Raw genomic sequence first — 21,827 nt, forward strand, 5'->3', positions numbered from 1 at the left:
TTTTGTAACATAAAATAAGTATGCTTTTTTTTTTTTTTTTTTTAAATTCCTTGCTTGAACACTTCAAAGAAATTACTCTCTTTTGTTGGAAAAGAATTCCCCTCCCCAGGAAGCCTAGGATGTAGGTCAGTGGTCAACTACTTGCCTGTCGTGCATGAGACCCTGGGTTCAGGTCCCAGCACCACAAAAATAAATAAATAAAAAGTTCTCTCCCTAACATAATGGGGAAAAGGGCATTTTATGGAGATTTGTTTTTATAAATACTTTTACTTGATATGTGGATTGATTGTACTTGCTGTAGGCAGGTGACACAAAAGCATACCATGGCCTCAGATTCAGCTTTTCCTTCCCTGGAAGAGAGTGACCAACCACCAAGACAGCCCCCAGGAAAAGCAAACACCTCATAAGAAACCAGAGCCTGCCCAGGCCCAGCCCAAGCTCAGCTCCTCAGAGGGGAGCCAGTTCTCCAGGAACTTGCTGAGATTTTGCAGCCAACTATCCCTGGCCTACTTGATCAGAGAAAAGAAGGAGGGAGTAAGGGCAAAACAAATGAAAAGTACTTCTACCTTGTAGATCAGTGTATATAAATAGCATATATATAGGTAGTCAGGAAATCTTTTGGAATCTCACCATTGTTTGTCTTTGCAATGGCATTTCATTCTGCTTTCCTATTTTATCATAAAGTGGTCTTTAGCTTTGGAAATTTTTAATGTTTCTTTAAATTCTCCTCAATTGCAAATGTTCAAATTACCAAATTATTTTTTCTAAGGCAGTGAAAAAAATTCTCCTACATCCTAAGTCTTGTCCTGAAAACCTGAAAATCCAACAGATGTTATTATATTTATGGATCCAATGTGACAGCACAGTTGTTAAATTTTTGTAAGTTTTCAAAGTCACTGGGATTTTTCTGAAGAAACACTTCTCTAAATAGAAGTGACTATCTGAATTTTCATATTATCCCTAGGGTTTAAAAAATCGCACAGCAATTTTCAATTATTCGGCAACAATGTAATAGAGAACTAGTTAATAATTTTGTCTTCAATTTTCCATGGAGAAAATTGAGGTACTCATGATATAAAAACTTTGTATAAAGTTACAGCGTAAGTTATTTCTTCACTAAAAAAAAATTCATGTAAACAAATATATGGAAAAGAATTAAAATTATATACTTGATTGCTTTGTGATCATTTTAATAATTTGAGTAAAGAATTTGAGAATTTCGTAGAATTCTACAAAAACTACAAACCATTTGTTTAAAATAGATTTTACCTCTTGAAATGATATTTAATAGTTAAATATTAATATTTAAGAGTTACATAGCAGGCATTTCTCCTGCTAGCAAGGTATGGATAGTTAAAATCTTTTGAAACTGAGTATTAAGGGCAAAATCATTACTAATATGAGTCAACAGCCAAACATCTCAGTTGTTTCCCAAGCATTAGCTTGATTGGGCTTTAGGGTTTTGCGTTTTGTCTTCACACTGCCCCACTCTACAGTGGTGGTGCCACCCCACAACCACAGAGCAGAAGACACCAGTATTATTATCTCTGTGCAAATGCACTGTAGGACATACCCTGGGGTTCACAGGGTGTTCCCCTGCACAGTCCAGGATCCATCAGTGCAGAGAAGTGGGGCTGCTAATCTGCATTTCCTTCTTTGGAGTTCATAGTCTGACTTCCTTGAGTGCACAAATACCCTGCAATCTATCCTAAGTGCTCTGGTTTGGTTGGGGCTCAGGGTAAGCTGCAGTTAGGAAGTCAGAATTTCAGATGAGGAGGTGAGGAGTTGTTAGTTTTTAAAATGTCCCAGGGAATTTATATTTGTTTCCAAGTTTGAGGACTATTGCTTTACTTGCAGGGTTTCCAGATCAATGAAAGGGTTAGACAAGTCAGAGGGCCCTGGGAGAGACTGAGCAAGTGCAGCCTCGGGACCCTCCCACCCTTAGCCAGAAGGTCTCTTGAATTCTGACTTGGGGAGCAGCATGATTTGCTGTATGGAAAAGGGTTCCTTGACTGTATGTGTCTGAGGAACTCCAGCTGGGTCTGTTTCCATGAATTTTCCTCCATAGAATTATGCAATCTTGACAGATCTGGAGGTGTTACTTTCTTGCCCTAAACATTCAATTTGTGGATTCCTTCTGAAAACTATCCCCGAGTATGGTGGGTTCTTGAATTTTACTGATATGGTTATTTAAGCAGGGTCAGGGAGTGTCTTTGGACACGAGTGCTCATGGGGCAATCTCTCCTGGTAACAAAAGAGAAGCCCTTTTCTTAAGTCTGTTCTACTGCCTTCTGCTGTCACTTACCCACCTGGAAAATTTAGACCTCCTGGTTCTCCTCTTATTATGATTTGGTGTTTTTTTTTGAAACTGGAGTTTGAACCCAGGGGTGCTTAACCACTGAGCCACATCCCCATCCCTTTTCATTTTTTATTTTGAGACAGGGTCTTGCTCAGTTGCTGAGGGCTTCATTCACTTGCTGAAGCTGGCCTTGGAACTTGCGAACCTCCTGCTTCAGCTGGGAAGCAGCCTATGAGTACTTATCTCTGGTTTCCAGCTGGAGCCATAGGGTGACCTTACAGTATTAAAAACTATGTCAGGGTGACATCCAATTTTAAATATAAGCAGGTGCTTCTGGTGTGAAAGTTAAACTTACATTTAAAATTGGATGTCAAGGCTACATAAAATTATAAGCACTCACTACCTGAGGAAACTGTCCTCACAGGATAATTTGTAGGATCTTAATATATGATGACTTGTTTCACCATAAAGAAAATAAACAACACAAATGCTTTTCATCCTTACAGCAACCATGTTAGTTGTGTGATCTTATTGTCTCCATTGTACAGATGAGAAAGTTGAGGCTAAGGCTGAAGGACATCCCATGATCAGACATTTGGGACATGCTCCCCAAACAGTGTCTGTGTGATCTGCTTCTGGAATCCGTGGTTGGTCCTCAGCAAGCAAAGGATTGTGGGGGGAGGGGCACCAAAGTGGTGAGAAGAAGAGGGAGGTGGGGTCCATGACTGTCAAAGGGATACTCATAAAGGAAGGCCTGCTGGAGCCCAGGCTGGGAAAGGGAACAGGCCTCTCATGTTAACCGGTTCATAAGTTAATCCTCATATGCCCCCCACCAAATGGTGTGATTTCCACTGGAGAGACCCCTTTGCATACAATAGGAATGACTCTGACTGGACTGATAATCTTGTACTGGAGAAATTTCCATGGTAACACTCCAGCCCACATGTAACCTTCCAGAATTCATTGAAATGCCCATAATGTCCCAGTAACATAATGACCCAGTAACACCCCAACCACTATCTGACTTCTTAACTGTTTTTTGTGCCAAGAATAAATCCATTCTCTATGAGCATTTTCTCAGAGTAATGCTTGTAAATGCTGAACATTTGCAACTGGCATTATATTACGGAGTAAAGCAATTATTGAAGTACATCCATGAGGATACTAGAAATTTTAATATGATAGGCATCCTTGGTTATTAATTAGCACATAAAATAACAAAATCTGGTAGTGAGCTTAATAACTACTGTTATTTTGAAGAGACCAGAGACAAACAATATTTCCAACCACAGTGATTGCTATAAAAATATGTGTAGTTTATGTTGATAACAAATGCGCAGGGCATGCTGAACCTTTGTGGCCTACTTCTGTGATTGAAGTAAATGTTGAGTTTAGTTAGAGGTTAGTGAAAATAAAGGTGCAATTGTTTTCTAGTAATGTTTGCAGAGCCCCTACATGGTGTCTGCCTCCTGTATTAAGAACCCTGAGCCATGTGGGGCACTCCTTCAAGTCCTATGAACAACCTCCTGGACTTTTGATTGGCATTCTAATGAATCTTTAGCTTAAGTTAGGGAAAATGATACCCTAAAATTATGGACTCTTCCTGCTTGTGGTTTTTGCAGATTGCATTCACGTAGGGGTTCCCCCCCCTATTTTTCAACACAGTGTTTATAATGATCCCCATAAAGACCTTTCATCATTTTGTAGAATGAATTCTTAGAAACCAATATATTTTGTTACCATTTGATATTCTTTCTTATTTTCTAAGTATGGCTGGTGTTTAGCTACAGCATTAGTTTTTGAATATTGAGCTACGGAACCATTTTTTGGACGTTTCTACTTAGGCAGTCACATCATCTGGAAGTGCTGACAGTAGCTTTTTGTTCTTTTCAGTTGATAATGCTCTTCATTTTCAAATTTTCTTCTGTTTACTGCTAGGGCTTTCAGTACTGAAAGCACCCAGAAAACCCACTCCTGATGCAGGAACTCACACAAGAGATTTTAATAAGCAGACGAACAGAGCGTCTGCCCTTAAGGGCGAAAGAGAAAGAAAGTGAGAGAGTGAGAGTCAGAGAGAGAGTGAGTGAAAGTGAGAGAGAGAAAAAGAGAGCAAATAGAAAGGGAGTTACCCTTAGATAGTGAAAGCCCGTGGGCTAATTGGACCAATGACTGACAAGAAAGTTAACATTCTAGATTACAAAATAGTGTGTGGGCAGAGAGCAGAATCAGGGGAGAAATAGCTGCAGCCTTGTTCCTTACAGGTACAATGATAACAGAAGCAGTGATGCCTGTGAGTCTTCCTGATTTTAAAGGGAATCCTTCTAATACATCACCATTGAGTCATGTGGGGACTAGCTAGCAAGAGCCAACCACTAACTTTTCATGAATTTTGCAAACTAGTGTTAAAATATAGTCATTATTTAAAATTAAATTACATAAATGTGAAACTAAAGCCAATCCTATTAAAAACACAGGTAATCAATTATCAAAACTCCCCTCTTACTACTTCTTTTGGGCTGTCTTGCTATTACCCTGTTCTTCAGTCTGTTTCCATATCTTCAGTGTGCATGGTGGAAATGCTACGTGGTGGGTGATTACATGCCTCCCCAGCCATGAGTTCAATAACATTACGCTGCAGGCTTTGAATTGGCCTTGTTGGGAATACTTACACTATGGACAATGACAAAGGCTGGAACCCAAGACTTTTATTTTTCTCATCAGCTTTTTGTTAAATATAGGCTAATGCACTTATGAGCAAGTCTGTGCAAATTCTAGCCTCTTAACTAAAAAAGAAAGGAGAGAAGAAAGAGGAGAAAGGAGAGCTTCTACCAGTGTTTAACCTGCATGTATGTTTTGCTTTTCCCTGCAGACAACTGTGATGCTCCGCTGTCTTCTGCCTTGTCCCGGGCATCCTTCAGCAGCTCCTCAGAGCTGTCCAGCAGCCATGGCCCTGGGTTTGCAAGTCTAAATCGGAGAGATGGTGAGTTAGCTGTTGTTTCTGCTCCTTCCTCAGAGAGACCTTTCATCCTTAGTTATTTTCCATTCCTGTAGTTCAAAAATTAATATTTGCATTTTAATGAATTTGAAGAAATTAGATTTTTCATGTTATCATTTGTTTGCTTTATTTTTGCTATAAGTTTATTTTTATGTTGTTTCAATAGCTTTCTTCCTTATTAAGGAAATTAAGTCAGAAGGGAATTATTTGGGGCTCTTCATTATTTCCATTTATACCATCTCTTTTTAGTTTGAGAACAGGCTATGGAAAGTTACTAGTCCAGTGAGCTGATCATGAAAAACTGAAATATATAAATAAGTAAATGAGTTCATATCAGAGCCACTGGGGGAAGTCAGCAGGCCACCACACAATGTCTCTGTGATAGGAAGAGTCCAGGGCCACTGTTGGGCAATGACCATCATCCTGGGACATCATATGGGAGACCAGGGGAAGGCTGTGCTGATAGTAGGGATTCCCTCCTTATGCAGTGTGAAGGAAGCAGCAGGCTTGCTTTTTGAAGGTGTATTGTTCCATCGTAGGACTCCAGTGTCATTGAGTAAATTATCTTTTCTGTTGCATGAGTAGTAGTTCAGAGGATTAAATCAGTGAATATAATTAAAAATAAAGTACTCTACAACCTTCTAAAGAGGTAGACTGATTTTTCTGTGAAAGGTGAGCTAATTCATTTAGGAAATACACCTTAAAATTAACTCTGCCCCTCAAAGTGTAAATGTTGATGATGTAGCCTTGGAGTTGAGTATTTGCTGCCTTTATGCAATATTTCAAAGATATGGGTTTAAGTATAGCTTGAGTTTCTTTATCCCTTAAATATCAAACATAGTACTTAGTTATCAGATACGTTGATGAGAAAGAGTTGACACAAGAGGAAAACCCAGAGAGTGAAGGTTGGACAGCATACCCATGATTGTCCACATTCATCTTTTTTTTTTTTCAATATGAAGAAGCATTCTGTGGCCTGAGAGTTGGGCTTGAAATATCATTCAAATAATTCTAGCATGACAGTAATAATATATTCTCATTGAAACCAGATTTCACCTATTATTTACATGATCAAATTACCATTTTTGGTCTTGTGGTTACTCTAATATCAGGTTAATATCTAAACTTTTCAGTGGTTGCAAAGATTATAATAACCAAATAAACACTCAGTTTAATTATTTTAAAGAAGCACAATGGTCTTGCATGTTTGTTTCTTATCTGTGGAGACACAAACCCATTATGATTTAGGCTCCACTGTTATGGATACTGTGAAGTTTATAAACATATGGAAGGAAAAGTCTCTAAGTTTAGGATCCACTTATTTCCATTGTATTTAATTTAAAAAGTTATTAGCTCAGAATTGTGAAATGGTAGTACAAAATTCATCTTGTAAATTCAAACTACTTCTATTACTTATTTAAACTAATTTTTTTGTAAGAGAGTAGCAATCAACTGATGAGATTTAGTGTTTATGGTTGCTCCTCTGATTGCATATAATGTGTGTTTCAATAAATATTCCTTGATAAAGCTAGCAGAGTTCAAACTCATTCCCGAAGTATGATTTACAAAGCTTAATATATCAACATTTCTTCTGAAGGATTATCTGTATTTTCTGTTTTATGTGTATAATTTTATTTTTTAAATTCATGCATTTTATGTATTCAGTTGTTTTCTACTGATTTATGAAAAGTAATAAAATATTTCTTAGCAACATTTTGTGACACATAAAGGAAAGGGGTCTTATGAAGGGTACTGAGAGACTGAATAGAGGTCTGGGCAGGTTCAGGTGTTTCCAGGGTCCAAAGGCAGAGAGGCAGCTCCCAAGGGGGTGAGCATCATAGCCAGTGATCTTGTGTCCACACTTGAGTCAGTGATTTTTATGAGCTCCCTATTGGAAGCACAAATTGTTAGAGATAGTAATGGATTAGCATTACCATACAACATAGAATTAAATACTCTTAGAGTTCATTTACTTTTTTATTTGTTCTTTTTAATTGTACATGACAATAGAATGTATTTTTTTTTTTTTTTTTGTGGTACTGGGGATTGAACCTCCAGGGCCTTGTGCTTACAAGGCAAGCATGCTACCAACTGAGCTATATCCCCAGCCCAATATAGTACAATGTATTTTGACATATTATACATACAGGGATAACTGTCGCCGCCCACAGCAATAATTGCGCGGGTATTTATCGGAGGTGGACTGAAAATAAACTACTTTTCCTATATTTACTAATTTATAGAGGAAGAGAGACTTTGAGAAGAAGAGATGCTTTGCTTAGAGGAAGAGAAACTTTGCTTAGAGGAAGAGAAACTTTGAGAGAAAGATAGGCTTTGCTTATAGAAAGAGAGACTGTGCTTATCAGGAAGTTTTGAGAGGAAGGGAGGCTTCTACGCTTATCAGAGATCTATTTCTTCTTAGAATTGCGTCCCACATCCTTCGAACTAGGTGCTATCTATCAGAGGGCTAGCTGCTTCTTCTAGCTGCTTCTGCTTACTGCTGCTCTTGCCTTCTGCCTACCGCCCGCTTATATTCACTCCAGGAGGTGGAGGGCGGGGCCTCGCCAGTTGAGATCAGGCGAGGAGCCAGCTGCCCTATCACGGCAAAGGTTAAAATGAGCAGGCCTGAGCAGGAGCACTTGGGAACACCTGTGCACTCGTTGTGTGCATGAACTTAATTGAGTACGACCAATGACAAACCTGAGTGTGCTTATGTTAATCAACTTCCTCACTGCCAATGTGATCAAAGCAACCTCTGGCTAGCTCCCAGGCGCCATCCCGGTGCTGTCCGCGCTGCATAGCCCCCAACAGATAACAACTTACCATTCTTCTGGTTGTACATTATGTGGGATTACATTGGTTGTGTATTCATATATGAACATAGGAAAGTTATGTCTGATTCATTCTACTGTCTTTCCCATTCCCCTTTGTCTAATCCAGAGTACTTCTATTCTTCCCTACCCGCCCCTCCCCTTATTGTGAATTAGCATCTGCATATCAGAGAGAACATTTGGCCTTTGTGTTTTGGTATTGGCTTTTTCACTTGAATGAATGTCCAATTCCATTCATTTGCAGGAAAATTCCATAACTTCATTCTCCTTTATGGCTGAGTAACATTCCATTGTGTGTGTATGTGTGTGTGTGTGTGTGTGTGTGTGTGTGTGTGTACACACCATATTTCTGGAGTCTATTTTAAAAATCTCTGCTCATGGTGATTCTTCTGGAATTCCCATTTAAAAGCCTGAGGTTGGGTTCTGAGTATACATTTAACACAGTGACCCTGACATAATATGCTTTACCTTTTTAAAAAAAATTTTTTTAGTTGTACATAGACCTTTATTTTTATTTATTTATTTATATATGATGCTAAGAATGGAACCCAGTGCCACACATGCTAGGCAAGCGCTCTACCACTGACTTACAACCCTAGCTCTGCTTTAGCTTTTTATACCAAGAAACATAAACTGTTGAAAAGTGAATACCTCAAAATGCCTGTACTAAATTTTTTTAAATTAATAGATTTTTAAGAAGTCAAACTTATGACTAATTAAGAAAATTCATGTCATTAGATATGGATGTAAATTTATAAAAAATTGGATTTGTACACTTTGTTGCCATCAAAATTAAATTTATATTTTCTAAAATCAAAAGAGTTAATGTCTCATATAAAAGCAGATTGCTGAAATTTGCATTCTAAATAAGAACATGCTATAATATTAATTTTCACTTTTTTCTTCTCAATAAGCTTCTTACAAAACTTTGTACTCCAAATTTATCCAAAAATTAAAAAGTAAAAAATAAAAAATAAACACCCAGAAAACTATCTCCAAAAGTAGCCTTGTGAGCCTTTCATTCCACATTTTGCTTGTGCAGGGCGTCTAGGGACCTTGGATGAAGCTGGCTCATAGCATTCCGGATGCTGCTGCCTTCCAACCTCAGTACCACCTCATCCTGTCAGTCATGGGGGCTTTAGGTACAGGCTTGGAGACCAGAGCCATGATCTTGGCAGAGGTGGTTGAAATTGAGTAGGAAGAAGCATATTCAGGTTTTTTCTTTTGTGCTTCCCCAAAATGCTTGCATAAATGCTCCTTTCCAGGAAAAGACTGCTCTGTTCACAACTCAGATGCTGAGATTATGGGCTCTAAAGCTGAAAATGGCCACCTGCATGGGAGACCCCATTGGAGACAGTGGAAATTGTCTATCAAAAGTGGCAGTGAGAATGCAGTATCATTTATTGTACAACAAAAGTAGATGGAGATAAATGGAACTGATTGGCTTGTTCCTTTTTTCCTTGTAATTCTCAGCCTTACCAATGCTGAGCCATTGAGCACATTTCCACCCAACATGGACTGTGCTCATCTGTGAGTGGAGTCAGGAAAATATTTGCCTAATACTTCCAATGCTATTCATTGCTGAGCATTGTGGAAACTCTTGGTAACACTTAGATACTTATTTCTCACTTCCATACAGTTAGTAATATACATTTATATTATGGGGCTCAGGAAGATAAATAAGAAAATAAAAGTGATTAGATTGGGGAAAATGTTTAGATTTGTCCTTAAGATTCTAAATAGCTCCTTACAATATGGGATTTGACTATTTGAATTCTGCAAACAGCTTATGATATAAAATTCATTGACTTTTAATCCAAGAATGTTTAAATAAACTTGAAAGAGTAAATAATAGTTTAAAATATCTGAAGTATGTCAACTCCTGATACAAATCAGAATGTTACTGAATATTCAATGCAAATCTTTCTCTAACATTTTTTCATATAACCTAGTTTTTTTTTAATATAGGATTTTTTTTTACCTTTCCACATCAGATGCTTAGTTCTGTTTATTTGTTCTTCCTGAAAATTTTAGACCTACAAGGGCCAAGAGATTTCCTATTTTTAAGTTATCATTTTTTTTTCCTGAAAAAAATTTTTTTTTAAACCCTGCAGATGCACTATGGGTATGAAGTGCTGTAGACAGGCCAAAGGTAAAAGCATGTGTGTTAAATATGTCCATGTGCTGGTGCACAGAGTCCTGTGTTGGCAGCTACATAGCTTTATTTATTCAGTTTTTATGAAATGCTAGATGGTGGCACCTGGGAGGAAAAACTCTGAAACAACAAGGATTGAACAGAATCTGCCCTGGAGTCATCACATGGAAGGGAAACACTCACCTGCTCAGGTTCTTTTCTGCTCCTTTTCTAGCTTCAGAGCCTCCATATTCTCCAAAGCCTAAGTTACCAGAGGAGACAAACAATGAACCAGACATGTTTTGTTTTCAGTGTTGTCAGCATCCTTCAGGGAGGTTGTGTTAGTTGTGGTTTTTGTCTACCAACTATGCCTAATTATAAAATTACCCCCAGAATCAAGTTCTGCTGGATTCAATTGCTTCTTTTGGATGGTTGAGCATCTTCTGGGAATGCTCAGATTTCTTAGTGCTGTTCCTTCTTTGCAAGATGGTATTTGGATGCACAGTACAATCTCCTGTGCTTGTGGAACTGTATGGTAGGAAACGTCCTGGTGTGTGTCACCTCCTCATGTTAGTCCTTGACTCTTGCTGTGTGCTGAGGAAGTTTGTCTGGCTTTAACCTTGAAGACAAGTTGACTTCTGCTCCTGAAGTCTGTGGTGGACTTCCTAAGTGTTCCCAGGGAACAGTCATCATCCTGTGCTGAATGTGTCCCCTGTCACTTTACTTCTTGCTAATGGTGTAGCCTCCCTGAAGTCTGTGAGTCTCATTTCTGGCCTGAGCAGCAAATCAGGACCTTGATTATGTGTATTTTGCCCCTGTCAAGTTGATCTTTTGTATAGATTCAGTTAGACTCAGCTCATTTCTTTGGCTCCTTTTGATGACCTATTAGGAATTCTGGGTTACTGTGAGGAAGGGAAAGAACATATTGATGGATTTGTCCTGACAGCTTAGGCTCAGAACTGAACTATTACTTCCACCCACAGCTCAGCTGCCATGACTAGTCTCTTTGCCCTGTGAAACCACAGGGGACATGGAAGAAGGATGTTTTATGTGGCCAAGGAGTAGGAAACGAGGATCTGCAGACTCTCTTGACTTGGCATTGTCCAACTTATGATTTTGCTATTTTACTGTGGTGTGAAAGTGATATGTGTTCTGTAGAAATAGTACTTTGAATTTTGTATTTCATTTTTTCTCTGGGCCATGTGATCAAACTATGAGGGTGAACAACCATACCCTACAGTATGTTCTGATATTTGGTAGATTAGGTGTATTCAATGCATTTTCTATTTACAGTATTTTCAAATGACAGGTTTATCAGGATATAATGCCATGGTAAGTTGAAGAGTACCAGTATTTAGCAAAGGGTGGTAATGGCTGATGACTACCTTAACCCCTACAAGGTGTTATCCCTAAATTCCACATGGAAGCAAAGCAAAAGCCTGCCTATGTTTTTAAGATATTCCTCTCACTTTTTTGATCCTCTGATCCTTTGTTCCTGAGCAAGGATTGTGGATTATTGTCCCACTATGTGCTTGTCATCACATCCTATTTTCCTCTTCTCTGGGTTGTTCTTTACTCTCCCTGGCTTCTCTTGGGCTTAAAAGTATAATGATCTCTGGAAAGTAGCATTAACTAAAGGAGAGGAATGAAAAATAGAGCAGCTTATTTCAAAGTTTTTTCTGTGTATATACTCTGCTTGATCAGTTTATGATGGTGGCCACAATTTTGCCATGAAAGTTTTCCATTTATGTGAAAGCAAGTAGTACCTAAGGCTTACTTGGTACCTTCCCAAACGGTGTCTGGAGCCCTTCTTAGGGGCAACCAAAATTTATCCTATTATATTTTAACTTTTTTTCATGGTACACTCTGAGGTACATTGAATACCAGGTCAACACAGATCTTGGAGATGTCATTGTTTCTCTCTAGCCTCTTCCTTTACCACTTGTTCAGGAGTGCACATAAGAAAAATGGATCAACACATAGTAGTAACAGGTGTTTGTGTAGAAAGAGCTACAGAAACAAATGTCAGATGCTGAAAGGGCACTGAAAGTTGTCCCTGGGGATGCTGCACACAAAACTTCAGGGAGCCAGTGGTGACCTCTCACGATGTGATCACAAGCCAGGTTCCTTTTGCCCACCACACAACATACCAGTCACCGAAATGAGTTTTGGAAAACAGCAAAAGTTTATCCACAATTTGGCCAAGCATGGAGGTAGAATACCTAAGTCTTAAATCTGCCTCCTGGAGGATAGGGTTTGGGGATATTTATGGGATAAAGAAGCAGGATATTTAAGGTGTGGGTGACGGTGATTGGAGTCCCAAGTAATCAGTGGTTTTCACTGGTATAATCAAGCTTCATGGCTCCTCCTGGGATGCAGGCTCAGAAAATGGCAGCATTAACATGTTCTGAGGGTGGAGGTTTGCCCTCCTGACATTAATAGGCAACCCACTGCACACATGTACAGGCCTCTGGGTAGAGTCCTTGATTTTAACACAAATAAACTTCACATGCCTGAAAAGTAACCTTGGTAGCCATTATCATCATAACTCCTATGTCTGAGGTGCTAGTTACAGCAGGGGTAGTGGGAGACTTAATAGTATTTTGCTAAGCTGAGTATCTTCCAGAATTAGTGATTTTTAAAAGTTAACTAAGAAAGTAACTAAGCAGGGAGTACAGGTTCTCAGAGTCAGAGAAATACAAGGGTTGATTAGTATAAATGAGACTGGGTCACCTGTGTTTATTGTTGGCTAGTAATTGTCAAAATCAGGATTCTTTCTTCGCTGGGAGTCTTTGTGACAAACTCTTTGAATGATCAAATTTTTGAGAATGATGGGGTAAAGGGTAGGAAGTGGTCTTTAATGGAGCCTTTGGCGCTTCAGAAGATATGTATTTACCATCTTAAACTCTTCTTTTAGTACATGCCCAGAGGGTGATTATGGCCCACTTACCAAAGACTTGGTTTTAAATGTACTTACATATCTTTAATATTACTGACATTTAATGAACATCTCAGATTGACCAATATAAAGTTATTTTGAATTTATTTTTGAGTTGCTTAATTGCAGAGCCACTGCAGAGTGCATCTGCACTTCATAAGGAATTGTTTTACAACTAGGTGTCTGGGAAACTGCAAACCAGCTGGGCTTCTGGAAAATTGTTGGAAGCATGGAAGAAGTGAGTCAGAGCACACCTATATGGATCCAGAGGAAGGATTCTGCGTTTTCTATACCCTCACAGCCAGAAAGGCTGCATGTAGATAACTGGAATTGTTTCCTAAGGAATCAAAGCTAAAGCAAATGCTTTAGTAAATTCCCCTCAGCAAAGTAGGCAGGGTCATGTGCAAAAACCTCAAGGTGTAAAACCCAGAGATCTCTGAGGTTTTGAGCAGGGAGCATCACAGTGCTGCTTAAGTCTTCCCGGGGAACATTTCCCACTTCCCTTATCTTTTTCCAACTCACCCTGGTCATCTAGAACCCCTAATGAGACACCTGTGAATTCAGGTGCAGTTAAGTGAGGAAAAGAAACAATGTTAACAGTGACCTGCTGGGAAACTTACCTTGGCAGTAATGACAAATTAGCATTTATTTGCGTGACCTCTGGATGCCCTGAAGATGGGCAGGTCTTTCACTTCACATTAGCCACTTGGCATTTCTCCCTTTGGATATCTCTCTGCTCTGCCTTGTTAAAATTTGAGGAAGGCATGCCCTAATTTTCACCTTTCACCTGAGCATTCCCCTCTTCACAAAACTGACACTCTGACTTGTTAGGGCAGTGTATGCCTAAATGCCACCAGAGCAATGGTTAGTGTCATTACTATTTGTGGCCTGGGTAATGAAGGCAGGGAGGCTCCTGGGCTTGTTACATGTTTGGGCTAGTTTTGTTTTCTTTATTTTCTCATCTTCTCCAAATTAGTCAGCACATTTGAGTCAGCTCTTGAGGACTCTCTAGTAAAAGTGGCAGGTGATTGATGACTAAGTCATGAAATGGCTGCAGATCACAGCATTTGGTGTGACCTCTTGATGTAATTGCAGCAAGGGCAGCAATACCTGCAGCAGGCAGCCTGTCTTCCATCAGGTGATGACACCTGAAGGAAAATTACCAGGCACTTCATACATCTATTGAATCTTCATCCCAATCCCAAAATAAACATCCCTTTTTTCTTATTGGGGGAAGGATGTTTTTGTAGTGGGTGACTTCCCAACATTGAGGACCTTGCTTTGTGCAATTGGGGCCCTGTGGACATGTTTTTATTTGCATAGATAGTGAGGTTTTTGTTGTTATTGCTTTTGTTTTGCTTTGTTTATTCAGCCAAGCTTTCTGTGAAGGGACTGAAACTAGAGAATAAGGAGCAGTGGACAAGCAGCCTGTGCTGTGGGAAATGGGAGAGCTGTGGTAAGGAGCACCTTTCTTGTGGGTTCAGGATTAGTCACTGTGAAATGGTAATTGAGAAATGCTGGTCTCCATTTCAGGGGCTACTGGTTGTTCCTTTGTGGTCTTCACTGAAGAGTTCCAGTGTTTGGTAATGCAGGCTGATAAGTTTAAGAACTATTGATGTTAACATCCCTAGTCCTCTTCATTTTTTATTTTGAGACAGTCTCGCTAAGTTACTGAGGCTGGCCTTGAACCTGTGATCCTCCACCTCAGCCACCCCTCCCCACAAACAATCTATTGATACTTGTTAGTAAGGGGGCTTCCCTCAAGCCCAGTCCTTCTAATTTTGAATTAATGTTTCGGTTTTTTTTGTTGGGCAAGAGTAGTTTCCAGTACTGTCTCAAGCTCCCTAGTATTCCTCAGGTCAGAGTTTGTATATTCTCCACTCACTCTCTTTAACACTTTATTGAATTTTAGAAAAAGCACCAACTGCCCCGCTACTGTGGACAGTGGGTGTTTTAGTCAACTTTTTCACTGTTGTGACTAAATGACCTGACCAGCACAACTGTAAAGGAGGAAGGGTTTATTTGAGGGCTCATGCTTTCAGAGGTCCTAGTCCATAGAAGGCTGGCTCTGTTCCTCAGGGCTCAAGGTGAAGTTGAACATTATGGTGGAAGAGAATGGCAGAAGGAAGCTGCTCACATCATCAGGAAGCAGAGAGAGAGAGAGTCTCCACTCTCCAGATACAAAATATATACCCCAAAGCCATGCCCCAATTCCAGTCTCCTCCAGCCACATCCTACCACTTGAATTAATCCCTAATGGGTCTCTTACAACCCAATCATTTCTCCTCTGAAACTTCCTGTATTGTCTCACTTGTGAACTTCTGGGACCCCTCACATCCAAACCATAACACCGGGCATGCACAGAAGTCCAGCAGTTCAGCATCATTGCCTGCAGGAATCTGGGGTTTACCTGGGACTGTGTTTTCCTGCTGACATGATTGCCTTTTGGCAGGGGGGGTGTTCTGAAGTTTCAATACTTTATCAGGGAACCCCCATGATCAAGTTGCTTAATTTGGATACCAGCAACACCTCCTCCCCACAGGTAAGGGATGTGAAATGTTCAAGGTAGATTCCGTGCAGATGTTGAAAGCTGGCCTGCAGGGATGGGGCTGCGTTTGGGGGAGAAGCTGGTCCCAGGGCTGCATGCTGGGAACATGCTGATATTTTTCATTTGGCTGTGCTATTCTACATGGTTTCCCATGTTAATTATATTTCCTGGCTTCCAGAGGGAGAATAAAAAGGACAAAAAGATGGTGAAGTGAAAAAAAGAACTGTATCCTTAATATGTTCTTGAGAACTTTATTACTAACTAGTATAAACTAGAATACAGGAAAGTTAATAGTTTTTTAGAGGTCAGACTAAGTCATCTAAAATTTCAAGTGTAGAAATTTTTAACATAAAAGAATCAATACCTAATTTCTAACATTTAAAAAAAATAGCTATAAAATCAGAAACTGTTGCAGTAGGAATGTTACCCAGGATTGTCAGTTAACTCTCAGATACAACCAGACAGACTTCACATTTACCAAAAGTTTTATCAGAAAGTTTGGACAGACAGTAGGAGTAGGCAGAAAGGCAATGAGTGATGACTCACCTTGTCATGAAAAGCAAAGACTGAGAACTCATCATGGGTTGGAGGACTCTAAGGAGACTCGATGATGGCATTTAATGTAGGATCCTGGAGTAGAGCCTGGACCAGAGAGAGGGAATGAGTTGAAAACTCAGGCAACCAAAATAATTTGAGGTCTTGTTAATGGCATTGTCCTGCTGATCTCCTGAACATAATTATTCCATCATGTGACTGTTGCTGAGAGTAGATTTTAAGTCTTCTTACCACAAAAGAGTTAGTATTTTGGTTATATGTATGTACCACAAAAGACTTAGTATTTTGGTTGTGTATATGCTAATTTTATGATGTAGCCTCTCTACCATGTATGAATATGTCAAAATGTGTGGGACACCATAAGTAAATGTAACTTTTATTTTTCAGTAAAAAATAATAATATTGTCCTAATGTTAGTATCTTAGTTTTGATCAAAGTGTTCTGGGGAAGGTAGTTAGTTAATAAGGATATGGAAATTGCCTATACAATCTTTGTAATTTTTCTGTAAATCTGAAGTTATTTCAAAGTAAAAATATAGAAAATGCACTAACTACAGAACAACCATAATTACAGCTGGGAGATTAAGGATCAAAGAAAAAGACATTTTGCTTAGGAACATTTTAAATATTTGAAGAAAGATTTATTGCTGCAAATGAGGAAATCTTAGAAGGAACCTGGGTTTAACAATCTGTAAGCTTTATATTTTCCTGGAGGAATAGCAGCACATGCATGTAGCGCTGTGCACGGAGGATGCAGTCAAGAGGCAGGGCTCTGCATGTTCCCACCTGCTCCTCCAGGAGTCCTGATGCAGGTGCCAGATAATCCCAACTTCTGCCTCATAAGCACATTTACTTATAAACAGGGCATGGGTGTCAGCGCTAGCAGTTGGTGAACTGACACATCTCAAAAATAAATTAAGAATGAATGTAATCTAAAACTGTCAGTTAATATCAGAGCCTTGACTTAGGTATGAGTATTGGGAGAAAATTAGAAAAAAAAAAAAAGCATTTTTTTCTATTAGGGGTCATTGACAAGACATTGCTAGTTTCTAGACATTATTAGAAAGATGATTTTCAAGCTTATTTCCACATTTTTATAATTACATACTAATTTGAAAATCATAAAATTTAGTAAGAAAAATCTGAGTCTAAATCCATGGATTCCTTAACTATAGATTCAAGCAACCTCCAGTCAAAAATTGAAAAAAATAGTCCCGTATATGTATAGACATTTTTTCTTATGATTTCCCCTCAACAATACTGTGTTCATAGCATTGCATTGTATTAGGTATTGCAAGTGACCCAGAGATGATGTCAGTGATGTAGAGGATTTAAAGGATATAGAGAGTGGTTTATATGCAAATACGACATTATTTTATATAATGGACTTGAGCATCCTTGGAATTTGGTATTCAAGAGGTCCTGGACCAAGTCCCTGGTGGTATTGATGGACAACTGTGTACACCTCATATTTGTGTTAAAATGGAAGAATAAAATACATCAACAGTATATGCTTGGGCACCCCTAATTCTTCTATTTTAGCAGGTACTGGACACAACATAGCACAGTCATTTCTGTTCTGTTCTATTGTCTTGAATGCCTGGGAAACACTATCCTTCCAGAGAGGGAAGGCACCACTTGCCTGGTGGGGCTCTCTCTAAACCTTGTGAATCGCCCCTCAGAACTCTTCCTTTTCTGCACAGAAATCTCCTTCACTCATGCACCCTCTACCCTCCACTGCACTTTATTTCCACTGTTTGTCCCATGAGTTTGCAAGCATCTGAGTGCTTCATGCTATCACCATCTAACTATCCCAGCCATCAGTATTGTGCTTCCTAATACTGGGAATCCAGGATTAAGATTTTTTAGCTGTACTGTGGTCTGGATATTTTTCTTCATGTCCAGTAAAGGGCAAATCATGCATAAATCCCAGTAAAGGCAAGAGTTCCAAGGAACTTTGATGTACTGTTCAATCCTGTGTTGAGTTGACTCAGCTTCTACCCAGATTAGCGTTGAACTAGTAAACACCAGAAAGCCAGGGTTTAAGAGCTACAGATCAGAATGGTTAATGTAGGCTTCATGAATTTACCCTTCCTGTGGTCTTTATTGTGTGTGTGCATAATTATGAGATAGTATATGTTTTGTAATTTGAAACTATGATTTTTATGTTTCATTGATGTTCACATTCTTAATATGCTTTTTTGAAGTTTTTAAAAATTTTTATTTGGTGTACACAGAGCGAGTATGTTTTCTTTCATTGGGTGGATGTCCTGAAATAATCCATTCAGGGAAGTTCACTTAGTCCAACTTAATGAAGCCTATATTCTTTGCACTGATGGAAACAGTGGTGCTACATATTGAAGCCATTATTTCCAGATCAGAGTGAGAACCCTGGTTGAATTTTTCTAGTTCCTCTAGTAGAGCTGCTAGGGACCTATCTTGCTTTCAGGGGTACAATGAGGCAAAATGCTGGATTTTAAATATACCATTTTTCTTATTTCCATTTCCATGAAAAGGAGCTGGTGGCTGGACTCCATTTGTATCAGATAAATACCAGTGGCTGCAGATTGACCTTGGAGAGAGAATGAAGGTCACGGCTGTGGCCACCCAGGGAGGATATGGGAGCTCCGACTGGGTGACCAGCTACCTCCTGATGTTCAGTGACAGTGGGAGGAACTGGAAACAGTATCGAAGAGAAGAAAGCTTCTTGGTATGTTCCTCTGTTGGGAAACATGGTTTGTCAGAGTATGAATTTTGCCAGTTCCTACAGGTTGCTGCTATCTATCATATCATCTATAGAAACAGAGCCTCCAAAAGCACCTTAATAAGCTTTCAAGTACATTAAAGACACAAGTGGCTTTTAAAAACACATTGCCCATGTTTAATTAATAAGTAAAAGTAGAAGAGTTTTATAATTCAGTGAAATACTGAGAATGTCCTCTCATCATTCCTTTTAAGTCATGTTGAGTCTAGGGATCAAGAAGTCGCTTAGAATCCGTTTAATTTTGTTCAGTTACTCAGTAGTTTGCATTGCTTTGGCATTGTTAAATCCAATAAATTCATTCTTCTCTGACCTCTGATTAACTGAGATTTCTAAGAGACACTTAAATACATGTAATGGAGGATCTCCCTATGGAGGATGTGTTCAGGGACCTAGGTTGCCCTTGTCATTCAGGACTCTTTGAGAGTCCTGGAAATCATAACTATTTTCAGTTATTTAAAATGGTATGATAAGTGACTTTTTTTTTTTTAAACTTCTGAGTACATGTTGATGCTTCTTTTAAAAGATTTAAATTTTGTTTACTTAACTTTTTGAATATTCCAATAACTCTAGTTTATTACAGACTTATTACTTAGTGTGTCAATTTTACTGTGCTCTGAAAGACAGACTGTAAAGGGAGAGTGTTGGAGCCCTCTGTACAGTACCTGTACGTGGCTGGTGGAGCACCCAGTGGGGGTGTAGATTGAAGAAGGTTTGTCAGAGGGAGAAGAAATTGCTTTTTATTGAAAATACAATTTAGGTGGTTGCCAGTGACTGGGTGAGGGGAGAAGTGGCAGCTAGTGTTCAGTGGATATAGTTTCAGTTTGGGAAGATGAAAAATTTTCTGGAGATGGGTGGAGGAGATCCCTGCACAGCAGGGTGAATGAACTCAATGCTACAGAACTGGAGGCCTAAAAATGAGTAAAGTGATGAAGTTTGCACTAATGTATAATTTACAACAATAACAAGATACATAGTTTAGCTTCGTTTAATTCAGGCTAAGGATATTGGATAACTTTTTCTTTTTCCTCAGTTTCCATGGCAAGAGGAAGGAGGTTAGCTTAAAAGCCACTACTTCTTAGCACATCACTTATCAATAAGGCTATAAGGCCACAGAATGATTATAATCCTGGGGTAACAAATTGTCCTCAGTAGAATTTTGTTAAAATTCTGTTACTTATTATATATAAATAGATTGTGGTCTTTTTTTTTTTTTTTTTTTTTGACTGTGGTCTTTTTATCTCTGAAACTCTTATTAGCTTGGCAGTAAATGTTGGTTTTAATTGAATCAAGAATAGTTCTCCGTCGGTGCCATCACTGGTTGGTGGCAGTCACGGAGCGAGCTGGCAGCTAAACCAGGCTGCCTACATCACGGAGGTAATCAGCGGGCAGATAACCCACCCAGCCAGCAGGCCAAGGACAGACGTCATAACTGAGTGACCCTGCCTGACCCCTGCAACTAGTTCGGTGCCATCACTGGTTGGTCGTAGCTGTGGAGCGAGTGGACGGGAGAGTCAGGCCTCTTTCATCGGGGAGGTAGCAGGTGGGCACCCAACCAGCCTGCCTTGCTTAGCGGTGCAGCAGGTAGCCAACCTGCCCAACCACCAGGCCAAATACAGACGCAACCACTGAACAACCCCGCCCAACCACCACACTGTGGTTTGTCGCCATCACGGTATTAGCCAGAGGCTTCTTTATAGGCTGGTGCAGGCATTTTGAGATACTCCTGAGGGCGTGGCCATCATCATTGGAAGGGCAACTCCCTTCCTGAGACACCTACAGGAGGCTAGAGGAGCTTTGACAAGACCCAGGAGCCAAGAAGAGGAGGTATTGAGACACTTGGGACCAACTCAGAGCCACCAGGGAATATACCCCACCAGAAGGCCACCACCCATAGAAGGCCAGCTTCCTAGTGGAGCACCACATTATCAAGTTCCTCCAAGACTTCAGGCTACTGAAGGCTAAGAGGTGAGTTATTGGAAATCTACACAGACAATATTAGTCAATAGAGGAAATCTGTAATATCCCAGAGTTTCACTACTAGAGGGGTAGATACCTGAGCAATATGAGAAAACGAGGGAAGAAAATGTCCCAAATGAACCTAGATGGTATAGCAATAATATCCAATGACAGCATGGCAGAAGAAATGTCAAAAAGGAAGTTCAGAATGTACATAATCAAAACGATCAGGGAAGCAAACAAGATGAAAGAGCAAATGCAGGCATTGAAGGATGAGATGAAAGGGCAAATGCAGGAATTGAATGATTGCACCAATCAACAGTTAAAAGAGCAAATACAGGAAGCAAAAGATCTTTTCAATAAAGAGTTAGATATATTGAAAAAAAAAAAACAGAAATCTGTGAAATGAAGGAAACAATAAACCAAATTAAAAACTCCATAGAAAGCGTAACCAATAGGATAGAACACCTGGAAGACAGAGCCTCAGATATTGAAGACAAAATATTTAATCTTGAAAACAAAGTTGATGAAACAGAGAAGACAGTAAGATATCATGAACAGAATCTACAAGAACTATGGGATATCATGAAAAGGCCAAATTTAAGAATTATTGGGATTGAGGAAGACTTAGAGAAAGAAACCAAAGGAATGAACAATCTATTCAATTAAATAATATCAGGAAAATACCAAATCTGAAGAATGAAATGGAAAATCAAGTTCAAGAGGCTTATAGGACTCCAAACACACAAAATTACAATAGACCCACACCAAGGCACATTATAATGAAAATACCTAACATACAAAATAA

The 21,827-nt window shown here is 39.3% G+C and overlaps 1 protein-coding gene across 3 annotated transcripts in view; it reads left to right on the plus strand.

Moving 5' to 3' along the window:
• LOC124965505 (contactin-associated protein-like 3) overlaps nt 1–21,827 on the plus strand; it is a 214,094-nt gene that overhangs the window by 16,091 nt on the left and 176,176 nt on the right. For all 3 annotated transcript variants that reach the window (XM_047526489.1, XM_047526491.1, XM_047526490.1), the window contains exons 2-3: nt 5,169–5,279; nt 18,816–19,009. In XM_047526489.1, coding sequence (XP_047382445.1) covers nt 5,169–5,279; nt 18,816–19,009 — 305 coding nt within the window. The remainder of the gene's footprint in view (nt 1–5,168; nt 5,280–18,815; nt 19,010–21,827) is intronic.

Source organism: Sciurus carolinensis, chromosome 15 (assembly GCF_902686445.1).
Source record: "Sciurus carolinensis chromosome 15, mSciCar1.2, whole genome shotgun sequence".
In the NCBI taxonomy this organism is placed as follows: domain Eukaryota; kingdom Metazoa; phylum Chordata; class Mammalia; order Rodentia; family Sciuridae; genus Sciurus; species Sciurus carolinensis.